At 45.4% G+C, this 18,479-nt stretch overlaps 1 protein-coding gene and 1 long non-coding RNA gene across 2 annotated transcripts in view; both read right to left on the bottom strand.

Annotated features, from left to right (window-relative positions):
* Window positions 1-1,406: 1,406 nt before the first annotated feature.
* On the bottom strand, window positions 1,407-16,509 carry LOC107122032 (pancreatic lipase-related protein 3-like). The gene is made up of 10 exons (XM_015425057.1): window positions 16,501-16,509; window positions 16,131-16,265; window positions 11,146-11,275; window positions 10,482-10,598; window positions 10,235-10,397; window positions 8,404-8,468; window positions 8,197-8,319; window positions 3,143-3,261; window positions 2,602-2,731; window positions 1,407-1,429 (listed from the first exon to the last, which is right to left on the bottom strand). Exons 1-10 carry the CDS (start codon window positions 16,507-16,509, stop codon window positions 1,407-1,409), a joined length of 1,014 nt encoding a protein of 337 aa, XP_015280543.1.
* Window positions 16,510-16,579: 70 nt separating this feature from the next.
* The window catches only part of LOC107122035, a 12,931-nt gene continuing 11,031 nt past the window's right edge, over window positions 16,580-18,479 (bottom strand). The window contains exons 2-3 of the long non-coding RNA XR_001482894.1: window positions 17,463-17,617; window positions 16,580-16,626 (exon numbers count right to left, since the gene is read on the bottom strand). This is a non-coding gene — a long non-coding RNA (uncharacterized LOC107122035). The remainder of the gene's footprint in view (window positions 16,627-17,462; window positions 17,618-18,479) is intronic.

Genomic DNA, 18,479 nt, shown 5'->3' with positions numbered 1-18,479 from the left:
TCCCCCCTGCCCGGCTCCGAGGCGAAGAGGCCGGTCCTCCCCCCCACCCAGCTCCGAGGCGGAGGCGGCGGTGGAGAGGGCAGTCCTCCCCCCCCCTTGCCCGGGTACCACGTCAAGTTTACCTTGATTCATAGATCTTACATTCCAGGTTCCTATGTAGTATTGTTCTTTGCAGCATCGGACTTTCCTTTCACCATCAGACACATCCACAACTGAGCGTCCTTTCGGCTTTGGCCCAGCCGCTTCACTCTTTCTGGGGTTACTTGTACTTGTCCTCTGCTCTTCCTCAGTAGCATATTGGACACCTTCCGACCTGAGGGGCTCATCTTCCAGCATCATATCTTTTAGCCTTTTGATACTGTCCATGGGGTTTTCTTGGCAAACATACTGGAGTGGGTTGCCATTTCCTTCTCCAGGGGATCACACTTGGTCTGAGTTCTCTGCTGTGGCCTGTCCGTCTTGGGTGGCCCTCCACGGCATAGCCCACAGCTTCATCGAACCACGCAAGCCCCCTCGCCACGACAAGGCAGTGATCCATGAAGGGGTCTGACAAGGTACTTCACCAAAAACTCCTGCGTAAACTTAGCAGTCATGGGATGAGAAGACAGGTTTTCTTATGGATTAAAAACTGGTTAAATGACAGAAAGCAAAGTGTAGGAATAAATGGACAGTTCTTACAATGGAGGGAAATAAGCAGTGGGGTTCCACAAGGATTGGTATAGGGGCAGCTACTATTTAATTTATTCATAAATGACCTGGAATTAGGGTTGAGTAGCGTGGTGGCCAAGTTTGCAGGTGACACAAAATTATTCAGGATGGTGAAAACCAAGGCTGACTGTGAAGAGCTCCAGGAGGACCTCCACAAAATGGGTGAGTGGGTGACAATGTGGCAAAAGAAGTTCAGCTTTAGTAAGTGTCAAGTGATGTGCATTCTGACAAAAATCCCAACTTCTGGTATAGGCTAATGGGTTCTGAACTTGCTGAGACTGGGAGGGGAAAAGATCTTGGGGTCATAGTGGATAGCTTAATGAAAGTGTGCTGCAGTGGTGAAAAGGGCAAACTCTGTGTTAGAGATTATTCGGAAAGGGATTGAGAATAAAATGACCAATATTGTAATACTCCTGTATAGATCTGTGGTACAGCCACATTTGGAATACTGTGTAGAGTTCTGGTCACGGAATCTCAAAAAGGACATTGCAGAGCTGGAAACAGTATGAAGGAGGTCAACCAAGATGATTAGGGGGTTGAAGCACCTTCCCTAAGAGGAAAGGCTGAAGAGTCTGGGACTAAGAGAGATGACTAAGGGGGGACGTGATAGAGGTTTATAAAATTATGCACGGAGTGGAGAGAGCTGAGAGAGAAATTTTTCTCCTTCTCCCAAAATTCTAGAACTCGAGGGCAGTAGTTTAAGGATGGACAAAAGGAAATACTGCTTTACACAAAGAGTAATTAAAATGTGGGATTATCTGCCAGAGGATATCGTGATGTCCACAGGAATAAATAGCTTTAAAAGGGAATTATATAGGTTCATGGAGGATGTCTATTGATGACTACTAGCTATGGTGGCTGAGGGGAATTTCCACATTCAGAGGCACTAATCCTCTGAAGCCCAGAGCCAGGAGGCAACATCAAGGAAAGCCCTTGGCCTCTATGCTGTGTTGTTGGCCATCCAGAGGAACTGTTCGGCCACTGTGTGAGACAAGATGCTGAACTAGATATACTATTGGCCTGATCCAGCAGGGCCCTTCTTAAGTTCTTACTTTCAGCCCACCGAAGAAGCCTAATCAAACTGGGAACAAATAAAGGTAGGTTGGCTGGGAAGGAGATAGAGTTGTCAACTCCAAGTTGAGAAATTCCTGGAGATTTGAGGGAGGAGCCTGGAGAGGGTGAGGTTTGAGGAGGCATGGGACCTCAGACAGGTACAATGTCATTGACTCCACCCTCCAAACCAGCCATTCCCTCCGGGGGAACCATTGTTGCCAATCTCCAGGTTTGGGCTGGAGATCACTCAGAATTACAACTGCTCTTCACGTAGCAGAAGTCAGCTGAAGTCAGAGGGGCAGATAACGGTATGTTGATGATTAGCTGGGAAGGAGATGGGGTTGCCAACTTCAGGTTGGGAAGTTCCTGGAGATTTGAGGGGTGGAGCCTGGAGAGGGTGGCGTTTGAGGAGGGATTGGACCTCATAAAGGTACAATGCCATAGGCTCCACCCTTCAAACCAGCCATTTCCTCCTGGGGAACCACTGTTGCCAATCTCCAGGGGAGGGCTGGAGATCACTTAAAATTATAACTACTCTTCACGTAGCAGAGATCAGTTCCTCTGGTGAAAATGGTGGACTCTGTGTCATTACACCCTGCTGAGGTCACCATAACTAATTGATGCTGAGTGCCCAAGGCCGGGACACTCTCCCAGAGCCCCTATCTAGAGTTTGTTGTATTTATTTCCACAATGGGCCTTATTTCTAGTTATATATGTTTTCATACTCATAATTGCAGCTATTGCATTGACTCTTTGAAAGAACAGTCTTCCATCAAGAGATTATACTACAGTTCCATCCACATACAGGTATATAATAATTAATTGAATTTCTGCACTCACTGCAAAATGGCTCCATAGGTCCTGTGTTCAAAAAGAACTTTGGATTGTCCTCCTTCAGTTTATCGTAGAACCGATCAGCATAATAACCCATCATGGGGCAGCCTTCTTTGGGACATGGGAAGCATTTTCCCTAGGGGAAAAGTAATGTGTTGGTCAATAAGGAATATTTTGTTTATTTTTCCATTCTAAAATTTCTTAAAATATAGATTCATGAAATCTTTGATGCTATGCTTTTCAAAGGCTTGAACTTCAGAGTTCAGAAATAATTATTCCTGTTCTGTTTACTGTCCATCTGGCAACTGATTAAAACAGTAAGGGTTCATGCCTGCCTAGCAATCACTTTCTGCTCTGGAAGCCCTTGCATATAATCCAAAATGCATGAGGACTAGTTGTACTCAATGATTGGGAACAGGTCTGCTATATACACGTTCTTTTTATAACTGTGAAAGTTGACATTATAGTTTAACAACAGTCCTGCAACATAAGCACACAAATTAAACCAATTCAATAAACTTCAGCCAGGTCAGAATGACATGCTTACCTCCTTGAAAGTCTGATAGGATTCACATGGATAGCCGATAAATCCATCAGGACAGAGAATACTGTATCTGAAGTACTCATGGCTTCGTGAGTGGTCGCAATTTCCAGTACCACGAGTGACTGCCAAAGGAAAGCTAGACGTTTCAGTAAAAACAAATGCTTTCCTGCAAAGTTGCCCCCACTTTATCCATAATACAACAAAAGGGCAGTCTTATACTCCAACTATAAGAATCCAGGCATTCTATAACTGCTAAGCCTTTAATAGACACCTTCCTCCAGGTCTTGCAACGAGGGCTAGAAACTTGCTGCTTAAAAAACAAACAAACAAAACCCCCTGAATCTCAGGGTTCTAATTAAATATACTGATTCTGTAGCTTTGTTGAACCTTAGCCTGTGTTTGCAGTGTTTCATGAATTATTTTAGGATAGCAGCCAAGTTCTTGGATGCACACCTTAATGTTGTGAGGGGGGTTGTGTGTGTCAGTGAAGCTGAGAACAAGGGACCCAGGCTCTGTCAAGAGCCTAAATTGCTAGCAGAGTCACTCAAGGCCACAGCTGAGACACTAGACTAAGATTCATCAACCCCATTCACTGATCAACGGCCACATCAGCAGAAGAGAACAGATAATTCCAGTGGTGATGGGGGAAGAGGAATCCTTGAAGGGTAGCTACTGGGCGGCAGCAGTAGTGGAAGGTGACACTGGCAGAGATCTTTTGTAGACAATGGCAGTGCTACTTCAGCTAACGCTGATTAGTACTGAGCAGAAGAAGGCAATGGTAAACTACTTCTGAGGACATTAATTCATAGGGCCGCCATAAGTCAGAGGCAACTTGATGGCATTTAACACACACACACAGACAGAGAGAGAGAGAGCACCCAAGTAAGAGAAAAATGCTGTTTCTTGTAACATTTCTCCAACACTGCATTTGTTAACCTGGCTGTCTTCTGGTCTCACATACTTCTCTGCTTCCTTTGGTCTGACATCAGTATATTATTAATAGATACTACACTGTAGTTGCATTTCCTGACACTTTTCCCTACGCCATAAACTTGCCTTTCTTTTTTCCTTTCTCTGTGTAGCAGCAGCTCAGGCAGGGGGAACAAGGTTGATTTTTGATCGGTCAGATATAGAAAGGGTTAAATTCCTTCTCTTTCTTTCTCCCACCCCACCTTACCATCCTAATGTAAATCAGGCCAAACACCTATATCAGCTGCAATTTGCATTTAAAAAACTGTTGGAATGTTCAATCCAATCCTTCCAGTTTCATGCTTTTTGGGGGGTATTTTTGAATATTTATCATATGTGCATGTCTGTGTGTGTGCATGTGAACGTCTGTGTACCTGGAATTCATGGTGACCTTGGGTGACTGACCCTACTGGGGCCCTGGAGGATATTCAGAGAGGTGGTATACAGTTATCTGTAAAACTCTCTGAATAAAGTCTGCCCCCGCCTCCTGTCTCTGGTACTTCAAGGAGGTCTCCCATCCAAGTACTTGCCAGAGTCAATCTGGCTTAGCTTCCAAGATCTGACAAGACTGGGCTATCCAGGGCAGGGCCAATCCTTCTCGTTTTTGACTGGGTTTGATCAGGGATCATTTCCTAGAAAAAGAGCTAGGGGGACTCATTAGCATAACTCATTAGCATATGCCACACCCCCTGACATCACCGGAAGTGTGTCATAAGGCCACACCCCCTGACATCACCGGACGTGTGTCATGAGGCCACACCCCTGACATCACCGGAAGTGTGTCATGAGGCCACACCCCCTGACATCACCGGAAATGTGTCATGAAGTGCGCGAGTACCGAATTGGAGACAAGGAGGTCTTTGACCACCTGGAACTCCGCTTGCTAAGCCGGGCCCCAGACCCACGGCGTGCCCTTGTCGAGGAGCCGATGGAGGGGTTCCGCTACTGCTGCTTTGAGGGGAAGAAAGGAGTGGTAAAAGTTCAGGAGGCCTAAGAAGGCCTGTAGTTCGGTCTTTGACGTGGGGGCTGGAGCGTTCGAGATCGCCTTCGTCTTCTCCGCCATGGGGTGGATGCCCTGTGCGTTGACTGCGAAGCCCAGAAACTCCACCTTGTGCATGCCGAGCAAGCATTTTTCACGCTTCACCTTTAGCCCCGCACGGTCGAAGCGATGAAGAACGGCACGGAGTCGGGTGGCAAACGACGCAGCGTCGGGGGCGGCGATCAAGACGTCATGTAAAAAGGGCTGTACCCCGGGGATACCTTTGAGGAGAGAGTCCATGAAAGATTGAAAAATCCCCGGGGCCACAGAGACGCCGAACTGGAACCGGTGGACCCTGAAAGCCCCCCTGTGTGTGGCAATCGTCTGGGCTTCCGCCGTGGCGGCGTCCACCGGCAGCTGCTGATAGGCCTGTGCCAAGTCCAGCTTTCTGAATATGCGAGCCCCCGTGAGTGCTGCCAGCACGTGGCTGACCACCGGTATGGGGTACGCATGGTCCTGCAGTGCTTTGTTTATCGTGCACTTATAGTCCGCACAGATCCGGACGTCCCTGTTTGGCTTGATCGGTGTGACAATGGGGGTTTCCCAGCGTGCCGATGCCACCGGCTCCAACACCCCTTGCGCCACCATCTCTTCATATCAGCGTCGGTGACCCGCATGCAGGCGAGGTAGTGCTTGAGGATCCTCACCCATGTGGTCCATCGCTCGGGATGGGCCAAGTCAAACAGAGCAATGCCCTCATGCAAGGTTCCCGCTGGGGCGGCGGTGGCGGCCCCGGAGGATGCGTTGGCCCCGGAGGATGAGGAGGTGGGAGCAGAGGTGGGAGCAGAGGTGGCGTTTTGCTCCGACATTTTCGCGGATGCTCTGGGATGCTCGGCGAGGAAGACGAGGTGAGGCTGGCGAGACGGTCAAGCGAGCTGAGCCTGCGGCATGGCTAGGGTGGCGGCAGCGACGGGAGCATGGAGAACGGCGCTGCTGCTCGCGGGGTCAGCGGTGTGCGAAGCGGAGCCGGGAGCGGAGCGATGAGCAGTTGCCGGAGAGCTGGGATGCAAAGCGGTGCGGTCCCCGGAGAGGTCTCGGTGTCGGGGCTCGGTGCGGCGCTCGTGTTGCCGTCCGGATCTTTGTTCATGGGGTCGTGGATCCCACCTTCGTCGCCAGTGAAAAGTACTCAGAACGTGGAGTGATTTCAGCAAGAGTACTTTTATTAGTGAAGAACAAAGACAAAGAAACCATGTCGCAGGCCGGTTTATATGTGTTCAGAAAACCCGCCACCAAGTACACCTAAACACACACCCTACTCCCGATAGGCTATTTACAGTAACCAGGCGACCATTGGTCTCCTGGCTGGGAAGCTAGCCCTTTTGATTGGGCCGGCTAGGATCCTTCGGATCCTTTGTCTTTCGACTGAAGCTACAGATGAATTGTGCCTGGCCAGCCCGGGCAAGTCCGGGCATGTCAGGCTGCTGCATTACACGAGGAAATGGCGGCAGTACATTACAGCTCCAGAGCAAACTCATTGATGCAGCCGCCAAATCGCTCGCTCACAACTTTAATGCCGGTAGCTAAGCTCACAGAGTAGAATGGTTGCTCACAAGACTCCACAGCTTAGAGGGAGCATTGGATGGGAGATATAGAGAGAGCCCGGGGAGGAAACAAAGGGAAAGTGCAAACCCAGCTCTTTAGGTGAACAAAGGCTTTAAATAGTCCCGGATGTTTATCCTGGCTTCTGATTCAGTGGATTTATCCTGTCTGTTCCCTGGACGCATCTGCCAAGACTATTCTCCCCCCCACCCCACAAAGCAATGGGAAAATCCGTCTAGCTGGTGGGAAGGAACATAGCTCTGCTGTGCAACCAACCGTAAATGCTTTGATTGATGCAGGGGAAGGGAGACCGGGGGGCGCCGAGCAGGAGCGTCTCCTCCTGAGTAAAATTCTACTTTGTCTTGAGCTGCTGGCTGGGCTGGCTGGCTGGCTGAGGGCTTGCCGCGCGGGGGTGGGGGGCGCCGAGTAGGAGCGTCTCGCCGTCTCCTCCAGAGTAAAATTCTACTTTGTGAGTTGCTGGCTGGCTGGGCTGGCTGGCTGAGGGCTTGCCACGTGGGGGGGGGGCGCCAAGCAGGAGCGTCTCTACTCCTTAGAGTAAAATTCTACTTTGTCTTTTGGCCACTGGCGTGAGGGTCTGCGCGGTTCAAAAAATGCTGGAGCCGGCTCTGCCCGCCCCCCACCCAAATTAAAAACCTTAGTAGGGCCCCCAGTACTTACATTCTTTTCTCACAGTGGGGGAGGCTCAGGAACAGCGAGGCTAGGCACAGGGCAGGCAAGCACGTGAGGCTCAGAGAGAGAGAGAGACTGCTGCTGCCGGCCACGCGCCACAAGAATAAAAACGAAAGTACCAGTCCAGCCCACAAGGGAAGTGGAAAATGACGCTTTAGCCCTTGGAGGACTTAAATCCTAGAGCGTCATTTTCCGGCCGCCATTTTTTCCCCCCGGGTCACAATTTTTAGAAAGCGGGGAGGGGGGTATTGAAAGCACGGGGTTCCCCAGGCCCAGCGGGCGTTTGGCAAGCCTAGGGGAAGCAGAGGGCGGCCAGAAGCAGGGGGCAGGGCTTCCTGTGCCCCGCCCCCCCGCACCTCACCCGGCGGGATGGCGTCCCCTCGCGTCCCCCCCCGAAATGACCCCTGGGTTTGATCTATACTGTGCAAGTTTCTTTCTTCTTTTTAGAACTGCAGTGCAAGCAGACCCTATGTTTATTTACTTCCTGCTTTCTCACCTAATGGGAATAAAAAAGAGCTTTCCTCATTCTCCATTTTATCCTTACAACAACCGTGTACGTTAGACAGAGTCTGACTGTGACTGGCCCAAAGTCAGCCATCAATTTTCCATGGAAGAGTGAGGATTTGAACCTGTCTCAGAGGATGGCAGAAGACAGGAGGGCCTGGCGTGATGTGGTCCATGGGGTCACAAAGAGTTGGACTCGACTGTGCGACTGAACCACAACAATAGCTCCCAGATTCTAGTCCAACACTGTAACCACTATATTACTCTGGCTCTCACATTACAAGTAAATGCTGCAGTGTGACACAAACAGGTTTACCTTCCAGAAAGGTTTCAAGTTTGTCTTCTGTCCTTGGTCTAAGTAGATAATTACATCCAGGCATAGTAGTTCCACCATTGGGGTAAAAATCCATATCACCAGTAGCATTAAACATCCCAAATCCTGAAAATATATTCACAGTGTTGTAAATGACTTGGTCATTTCTCTCCACTTTGGATGTAAAATTCATGTATGTTTGGCAATTACCTGTAGTGAGTGACAGGCCAGCATTGCTGTGTATGACATCAACAAGTATTGCACGCCACCACCTCCTGTGGCAGGGAATTCCATGTGTTAATCACTCTTTGGGTGAAGAAGTACTTCCTTTTATCCGTTCTAACCCGACCGCTCTGCAGTTTCATGGAGTGCCCACGAGTTCTTGTATTGTGAGAAAGGGAGAAAAGTACCTCTTTCTTTACCTGCTCGTTCCCATGCATAATCTTATAAACCTCGATCATGTCACCCCTCAGTCGTCTTTTCTCCAAGCTAAAGAGCCCTAAGCGCTTTAACCTTTCCTCATAGGGAAAGTGTTCCAACCCTTTTATCATTCGAGTTGCCCTTTTCTGCACTTTTTCCAAAGCTATAATATCCTTTTTAAGGTGTGGTGACCAGAACTGCACACAGTATTCCAAATGAGGTCGCACCATTGATTTATATAGCGGCATTATGATATTGGCTGATCTGTTTACAATACCCTTCCTAATAATCCCCAGCATAGCATTGGCCTTCTTTATTGCAGTCACACACTGTCTCGACATCTTCAGTGAGTTATCTACTACAACTCCAAGATCTCTCTCTTGATCAGTCTCTGCCAGTTCAGACCCCATCAATGTGTATTTATATTTAGGATTTTTGGCTCCAATGTGCATCACCTTGCACTTGGCCACATTGAACCCCATTTGCCATGTTGACGCCCACTCGCCCATCCTTGACAGATCCCCTTGGAGTGCCTCACAATCCTCACTGGTTTTCACCACCCCGAACAACTTTGTATCATCCGCAAATTTAGCCACTTCACTGCTTACTCCCATCTCCAAATCATTAATGAACAAGTTAAAAAGCAGTGGACCAAGTACTGATCCCTGCGGTACCCCACTGCTTACCACCCTCCACTGAGAAAATTGCCCACCTACACTCACTCTCTGTTTTCTATGAACTAGCCAGTTTTTGATCCATAAAAGGACTTGTCCTTCTATCCCATGATTTTTGAGCTTACTTAGGAGCCTTTGATGAGGAACTTTATCAAAAGCTTTCTGGAAGTCAAGGTAAATAATATCTATTGGATCCCCCTTGTCCACATGTTTGTTCACCCCCTCAAAGAACACTAACAGGTTAGTGAGACAAGATCTTCCCTTACAGAACCCATGTTGAGTCTGCCTCAATAGGTTTTGTTCATCTATGTGCCTACTAATTCTTTCCTTAATAATGGTTTCCACCAATTTACCCGGTATCGACGTCAGACTGACTGGCCTGTAATTTCCCGGATCTCCTCTGGAACCCTTTTTAAAGATGGGAGTGACATTAGCTACCTTCCAATCCTCAGGAATGGAGGCAGATTTTAAGGAAAGATTACATATCTTTGTCAGGAGATCTACAAGTTCACATTTGAGTTCTTTCAGAACTCTCGGATGTATGCCATCTGGGCCTGGTGATTTTTCAGTTTTTAAGTTGTCTATCAGTTTTAGGACCTCCTCTCTCATCACCTCAATCTGACTCAGGTCTTCCAACACCCCTCCTGAAATCAGTGGTTCTGGAGTGGGCAAGCACTTCTCATCTTCCACAGTGAAGACGGAGGCAAAAAATGCATTTAGCTTCTCAGCCATTTCCCTATCATCCTTCAATACTCCTTTTACCCCTTGGTCGTCCAAGGGCCCCACTGCCTCCCTGGCTGGTTTCCTGTTTCTAATGTATTTGAAGAAAGTTTTATTGTTGGTTTTTACGTTTTTTGCTATTTGCTCCTCATATTCCCTTTTTGCCTGCCTGACCTCAGACTTGCATTTTATTTGCCATAGCCTGTGTTCCGTTTTATCAGCCTCACATTACAAGTAAATGCTGCAGTGTGACACAAACAGGTTTACCTTCCAGAAAGGTTTCAAGTTTGTCTTCTGTCCTTGGTCTAAGTAGATAATTACATCCAGGCATAGTAGTTCCACCATTGGGGTAAAAATCCATATCACCAGTAGCATTAAACATCCCAAATCCTGAAAATATATTCACAGTGTTGTAAATGACTTGGTCATTTCTCTCCACTTTGGATGTAAAATTCATGTATGTTTGGCAATTACCTGTAGTGAGTGACAGGCCAGCATTGCTGTGTATGACATCAACAAGTATTGCATCAGATGGATCCAGCCTGACCATACGGGGCATACCTTCAAAACAGAGTGCAGCTGGGTCCAAGCCTAAATAGACATTAAATAATCCCATAAGGAATGGGAGAAACCTGACATTTTTCAAGGTATAAGAGTCCAGAGGACTCAGTCAGTCTGTCAAGGCCTGCTTTGACACTATCATGATGTAAATGCCTCCAAAATATAATTTATTAATATACACATTGCTGTATCGTAGTGAACATACTACATTGCAATTCTGATAAATTACACTAATCATAAATTATTTTCGGAATATACAAAATCACCCACACTTGCAGTGACTTAAAAAAAAATATCCCAGTGATAATTCTTTCTGGTTAAGCATTACATGTGACTCTGTGCATGCACTGCACGGGCCTCTGTGTTTTCTGGCTCTCTTTTAACACCAATATGGACTGATTTCAATCCATATTAGCCTTGGAACGTGATCCAAGATAGTACTGGTTTACTTTTAAAAAGGCAAACCATTTATCAGTGTAGGTTAGTTGTTCCACATTTTCCCATATCAGTTACTTCACACTTGACCAAGCCCTCTGAGTTCTCTTTGATTGTAATGTTGTTTCATTGGGTGGCCTACCAGTTATTCTACCAATGCCTGGAAATTTTCTGTCAACGCCTCGAAGTCGTCGTCCTGCTTCTCCAGCAGTATGAGCACCAAGACTGTGACCAATCAGGTGGACTTTTGAAGGACAGTATTTGTAAATTTTCTGATAATTAGAAAAACAGGTAATCTGTAAAATGGCTAGCAAAAAAGACATTATTCTTATTCTTAATTTTTTGCAATATATACAGAGCGTTTTTCAATTTTGTTCTGATGTCCTAAGTAACATGCTAACTGCATTTAGGAGACAGGCTGTATGCAGGGAGTTGCAGCCTTTGCAGTATGGAGTACAATGGCTGCTTGATAGATGTCTCAAATGGCTCTGACCCAATTCACAACTACTTATAGTATCTATCATATTATTGGTAAAGCCCAGATGTAATTTAAATTCCAAGTATTGGAGGGACCACTACGTATAGTAGTATTTTGAGTCTATATCCCATTTATGGTCTTCCTGGCTTCCATTTGCCCTACATTCCTTCATGTTGCCCATTGCTTCCAAATCCCACTGTGATTTCAGCTCATAATTATCTTGAAGTAGTTGTACGAATGCTAAAAATCAACACAGATAATGACTACTATATGGAGCCAAGTATGGCTGTGGATATAATTGATTGCCAATCTGTAACATCACAAGTGGCTCCCTATCTACCTAAAGAGCAGTTCTGTACCTGGCACATTAAAAAAATCTTTAAAAGGTGGCCAGCTCACTTGAGGTACAGAGAGATGAAACAATATGAACCATCATTAAATTCACTAGCCTGTATACCTGCATACCTGTCATTCAAATTATGGAGCCTGAAGGAAATTGGGTTCAGACAGTTGGTGAAGATCTTGTGATCTACCCAGCACAGGTGTTTTTGTGACCCCCAGGAATTGCTTACACAGGGTACTCTGTCCACAGATATATTGATTAATGGATATTTGAGGGGAGTAAATGGTCCAGCTCAATCTCTTTTTAAATGGATTGTTATGGGAATACCCTGCCCCCATGGATTGGGAAGAGCATTTGCCACCCTGGCATACTATTCCAGAGGCGGTAGAACAACTTAGAGAGACAGCAATGCAAACTGGAATTTACATACAAGGTCCAGATGCCATGCCTCTTACAGCTGGCATGGGGGCACGGTTAATACGAGGAGCCCCACCCTACATGTGTGGTGCTTTGTTAGTGTTGCTGGGGCCAGCTCAGGGCAGAGCAGTGGGGGATGTTGTAATTCTTTTGGGACAGCTGGGTGATGTTCCAGGGGAGGGCAAACCCAGAGCATGGTCGGCTAAAGAGAGGAAGGACTGGCGAGAAAGAAATTCAGGCAAGCTGAGGGATAAAGTTACAAGGCAGCAAATGTTTATAGAACTTCTTGAAAAGGGGGTGCCAAAGGAGAAGATAGACAGCTAATGGAAAAGATACAGACAAAGGGACTCCCCGGTATGGGGGGTGACTCCATCAGCTCCTAAGGAGGAGAAATCATTGTATCTGACTTTACCAGTTTCATCAGATGGGTGGGAAATGCCTATACCTTTAGACTAGGGGTGTTGCAAGGATGAGGTTAATAAAGACAGCTATTCCTGGAGACCCTCGCCCACACCTGCCCATGACTATTTATTGGTCTAATGAAGATAGATCCAGGTGGGCAGCCGTGTTGGTCTGAAGCAGTGGAACAAATTTAGAGTCCAGTGGCACCTTTAAGACCAACAACGTTTTATTCAAGGTACGAGCTTTTGTATGCATGCACACTTTTTCAAATGGAAGGTAACATTTCAAACTTATCGACAGGCTGAACAGTAAATTAGCATGTAACATGATGAAGATGTTGTGTACTGTTCACCCAACAACCTTGATTTAAAGAGTTTTGGCAATTAGCAGTGTTATTTGATTGTTTTGCAGTGTTAAGTCACCGGTTGCCCTTACAGTTGGCTGCCCTGATTTATTAGTCTGAGTTTTAAAAGTAACTGATGACAATTTCCACCTCCTCTGCACTTTTTGATACTTTCTGATTTACTGCACCAGGCTCCCCAAGTTAACTTCTTAGTACATCTCTTAAAGCATCTAACTTAGTTGAAATTTTATTGAGTTTTTGAAAAATAGTTGGAAAGTGTGTTGAAAGTGGATTATTTAGTGTGTGTGATTGCAGCCTCAGAGTCCATTCTGCATCTTTGTTACCTGCCTTTTCTTTCTCTCACCCCTTCTGCTCCACAGCTACCAGTCTGCTTTACCGCCAACTTTGGCCAGTTTACGTTTAACAGATAAGCCTAATTAACACCAACTGTCCCTCCAACTGTAGCCAGGCTATTCCAGAATGTTATAGTTTATGCTAAGTCTTGTCCTTGTGTTATCTTTCCAGTAATAGGCAAGAGGAAACCTTTTGTGTAATTAGAAAGTAGAATCGCAAGTGAGGAGCTGCTGCTGCATCACCATCTTGCCTTCAGTCCTCTGCTTGGAAGCTATTTAAAACCATACTAAAGCCCAGACAGAATGCACTCCACAGATTAGGAAAGTCATTGCCAAGTCTAAAAGAAGACCTGCATGGTTAACAATGCAAGTTAAGGAAGCTATAAAAAGTAAAGGGGCGTCTTTTAAAAAGTGGAAGGTCTGCCCCAATGAATTGAACAGGAGGGACCACCGCTTCTGACAAAGGAAATAATTAGACGTGTAAAAAGAGATTTTGAGGAGCGGGTTGCTAAAAGCATCAAGACAAACAATAAACATTTTAAAAAATATATCCAGAACAGGAAACCAGCCAGAGAAGCAGTTAGGCTTTGGATGACAAAGGAATAAAGGGGTTGCTGCAGGAAGATGGGGAGATGAAAGAGAAGCTCAATGAGTTTTTTGCTTCTGTGTTCACTGTGGAAAGTGTGGGGCATGTACCCGTGCCAGAGCCACTATTTTCAGGAAGGGAGTCTGAAGAATTGAGGCAAACTGAGGCCGTGGTCACACGGACCTCTTACCGCGCTAGTTTTCCTGCAGTTCTTCTATCCGCGACATTTTATATCGCTTGGAGGTGGTCAGACGGTCCCTCTGTCTTCTGCTTACTCGTGCGAAGTACTGATCACACAGCGCGCCGTCCCCGCAGTGGCGCGGGGTTTTTAAAACAAAAACCAAAACCTGTGCATGCCACGGTGGATTGCTGTCCAGATACCAAAACCGTGGATACAAAGCGTGAGATATTGGAAAACACCTGTTCCAACGGGTGTCAGAAAACGCAGATAAAAAGAGCGGAAACCACGGGACTCAGCCCACTTCGATGCGGGAGGCAGGTTTGCCAATATGAACAGGAAACTTTAATGCGCGAGGGATCAGCAGCGAAGCCCGCACTAAATGTCCGTGTGACCTGACCCTGAGATGACCAGAGATGAAGTTCTAGATCTATTTGGGAAATTAAAAACTAATACGTCTCTAGATCCTGATGGCATACATCTGATAGTTCTTAGGGAACTCAATGGGAGATAGTTGATCTACTAACCCATATGTATAACCTATCACTGAATTCAGCTGCTGTGCCAGAAGACTGGAGAGTAGAAATGTTACATCTATTTTTAAAAAGGGATCCAGAGTGGCAGCAGTAAATTTCAGGCCAGTCAGCCTGACGTCTGTCCCAGGCAAATTAGTAGAAACTGTAATCAATGATTAAATTATTAGGCACATAGAGGAACAAAGCCTGTTGAGGGAAAATCAGCATGGCTTCTGCAAAGGGCAGTCCTGCCTCACCAGTATTTTGGAGTTCTTTGAGAAAGTGAGCAAGTATGTAGACAACGGTGACCCGGTAGACATTTTAAACTTTACTTTCAAAAGGCTTTTGACAAGATACCTTACCAAAGACTTATGTGTATTGGTGCTGGTACTATTTAATTTATTCATAAATGATTTGGAACTAGGGGTGAGTAATGTAATGGCCAAGTATGCAGATGACAGAAAATTATTCAGAATAGTGAAAACCAAGGCTGACTGTGAAGAGTTCCAAGATTACCTTCACAAACTGGATGAGTAGGTAACAATGTGGCAAATGAAGTTCAGTGTTGCAAAGTGTAAGGTGATGTACATTGGGACAAAAAAATCCGAACTTCAAGTATAGGCTAATGGGGTCTGAACTTGCTGAGTGCTGGAAGAAGTACAGAGGAGGGTGACCAAGATGATTAGGGGGTTGGATCACGTTCCCTATGAAAGAAAGTTGAATACTTTGGAATTTTTCAATTTAGAAAAGAGACGACTAAGGAGGGACATGATAGAAGTTTATAAAATTATGGAAGGGGTGGAGAGAGTTGACAAAGAGAAATTCTTCTTCCTCTCCCAAAATAGTAGAACTCGATGGTATCTAATGAAGCTGATGGGCAGTAGATTCAGGACGGACAAAAGGAAATACAACTTTACACAAAGAGTAATTAAAATATGGAATTCACTGCCAGAGGATGTAGTGATGGCCACAGGAATAAACAGCTTTAAAAGGGAATTAGATAGATTCATGGAGGATAGGTCTATCAGTGGCTACTAAACATGGTGACTGAGGAGAACCTGTACGTTCAGATGCACTCAATCACTGAATCCCAAAGCCATGAAGTAGCAGCAGGGGAAGCTCTTGGCCTCTATGCTGTGTTGTTGGTCATCCCGAATAACTGGTTGGCCACTGTGAGAGACAGGATGCTGGACTAGATGGACCACTGGTCTAATCCAGCAGGGCTCTTATTATGTTCTCATGTTCAATCCCAAACTCTTGGAAGATCCCTTCCATGAAAACAAAAATCTGCAAAATTTTGGCATGTTACCAAAGTATTGTTGCACCTGGTATATCAGCTGAACCACACACACACACCAGTTTAAGACAAAGTGGCCATGGTTTGCATGCCATTTCATGCTTCATTAACTTTTCACAAAGAGAGGCAATCTTTGTATAAATTTATATGAAGTTTGGAAGACTTGTGGAGAAGTAAGAAGTAAGTAGTAAGAAAAGTAACAAAATCATTCTTACCGTGAAAGTATCGATAAGATAAGCTATCTCTGCTCCCAAAACACGAGTGTTGCTTGCTGCGATGAAGTATGTGCATTTTGCTCCATCTTCCCAGTCTACAGCAATACAGTTTATATTTTCCACACGCACAAGCAGCTACAGTATGCATATAATGAAAAGAAATTCTGTAGGGGCTGAACACAATTAGAGACATCCAAAGTTCTTTCAAAGATAGTTTTCCATAGAATTCTAAGGGTCCATAAGACTACCTAGTCCAATCCATTGTCCAAATTAAGACCATCCTCACACCAGTTTCCCACATATTAATATATGATATCCAGATTACAATATGCTAGAAGCAAGCAGTGTGTGCACAATATAATCTTCATACCAAACACATCTCCACGACCCAGCCATGTTTTCCTGTGCTGGTAAATCCATGGGTAATAAAGGCAGTTTTCCTTGATGGAGAGAAGTAGGACTTTTCTATAGTTGTTGTATTACTGGCTGAGATTTTCTGTTTGAGATATATAAAAAAGAGTGAGAAAATTAGATATATACTTTACCCTTCAGAGATCTTTAGTAAGCAGAATGTTCTCTTTTCTTGTGCTATTAGCCTCCTGCATCTCCCCTAGCTACATCTGAGCTTCATTTTAAGAATAATAGGTGACTGTAATGTCATGGTCCATGCACTTGCAAGGACCAACGACTAAACAGAATGTGGATTATTAAATTAGGCTAACAGTGCAATCCTAAAAGCACTTTCCTGGGAGTAAGCCCCATTGAACAGAACTTAGTAGAATTCAGAGCAGTCCTGCTTAGCTCTCGAAATGTATGGAATCTTGGGTTCTCCAAGTCTTTGGGTATTTAATATCCTACCTCAGCTATATCCCACACCACATATATTGGTAGAAGAAGGTGAGAGCCACTGTCTCAAGCACCTGCCAGTCAGAGTAATCCATAATGAACCCACTCCACGAATGATTACATTTTATCTGATCATAGAGGATTGAACCTATCGGCCATTCTCTTATGGTAGGATTCTGCAACTAATTAATTTTAGCTAGAGCTGATACTTCATGCAACTGAACAAGAGGGTTTTTTAATTTAAGAAATCTGAATATTATTAATGCAAGTTCAGAGTATTATTAATTATATTTGTTTACAATTGTAATTCCCAATATATATTTAATAAATGCTCAAGTAAATGAGCTGTTACTTGTTCTGCCGAATAAAATAGTTCATAATTGTTTCTCCTACTGATACAGGAAGCAATGCATGTTAAAGGAAAACCAGCACACAGCTACTATGCTGCCCATTGGACTTGAAACAGATAATAAAAAGACAACTCACTTGTGAAGTATTTCCAGACTCTTTAGTGAAGAGATAGAAGGTAATATTCATACTTTCAGGAGACTGGGGTAAACCTAGCAGCTGTCTCCCAGGTATTCCTGACCAAGGGGGCTTATCAGAGAAACATCCAATCCTTTCGTAGCAGACTTCATTTGCTACAGAACACAATGCAAATGGTTAATATCGGGCAGATCCAGGGCTTAAGGTAATATCATGTAAGTCATTTTGCTTGTGTGAAATCCTTTTGGCATTTGTGTGTTTGAGGATAATGCAGTCTGAGGTATTTCTGTATGCATTGGGAAACTGTTGCAGAGATGTGTGTGGGTGCTTGGATGGGGGACTCCCGGCTGAGGTACCCTTCCCTGACAGCAGGCTGGTTTCCACCCTCTCTCACTCCTCTCTCCTGTTCCCATTAACCCTCAGCACAAACCAGATGTACTGTGTTGCCACAAGCCTGATTTTAGGTGAAAAGTATGCAGACAGAGAGTGATTTCAGCTAAGCATACCTTTATTTAGTTCAGGACAAAGACAACTGACCGGCTCGCAGACCGGTTTATATATGTTCAGAAAACCCGCCACCAAGCATACCTAAACACACACCCTACTCCCGATAGGCTATTTACAGTAACCGGGCGACCATTGGTCTCCCGGCTGGGAAGCTAGCCCTTTTGATTGGGCCGGCTAGGATCCTCCGGATCCTTTGTCTTTTGACTGAAGCTAACATAGGAATTGTGCCTGGCCAGCCGGGCAAGTCCGGGCATGTCAGGCTGAATACATTACACCCCTCCCCCCTTGGTTCGCAATGCACCCACAGACGAAGTCCTTCAGGTGCGCTGGTGGCTTCCTGGGGGCACCTCTTTTCACAAGCATGTGTTGCCTGGATGAGCAACTAAGCCTGAGACACAGAAAACCCTGACAGAGTTTTAAAAGCTTTTACTAAAAGATTGAGCTCACACCAAAGAGCAAAAGGAGCAGTCAGTTGTTGATAACTTGCATGGGGGGGGGGGGGAAGCAGTT

Source organism: Gekko japonicus, unplaced genomic scaffold (genome assembly GCF_001447785.1).
Source record: "Gekko japonicus isolate JY-2015 unplaced genomic scaffold, Gekko_japonicus_V1.1 scaffold2582, whole genome shotgun sequence".
Taxonomy (NCBI): Eukaryota; Metazoa; Chordata; class Lepidosauria; order Squamata; family Gekkonidae; genus Gekko; species Gekko japonicus.
Note: the sequence above shows the minus strand (reverse complement) of the source record. Positions and strands in the feature narration are given on the sequence as shown.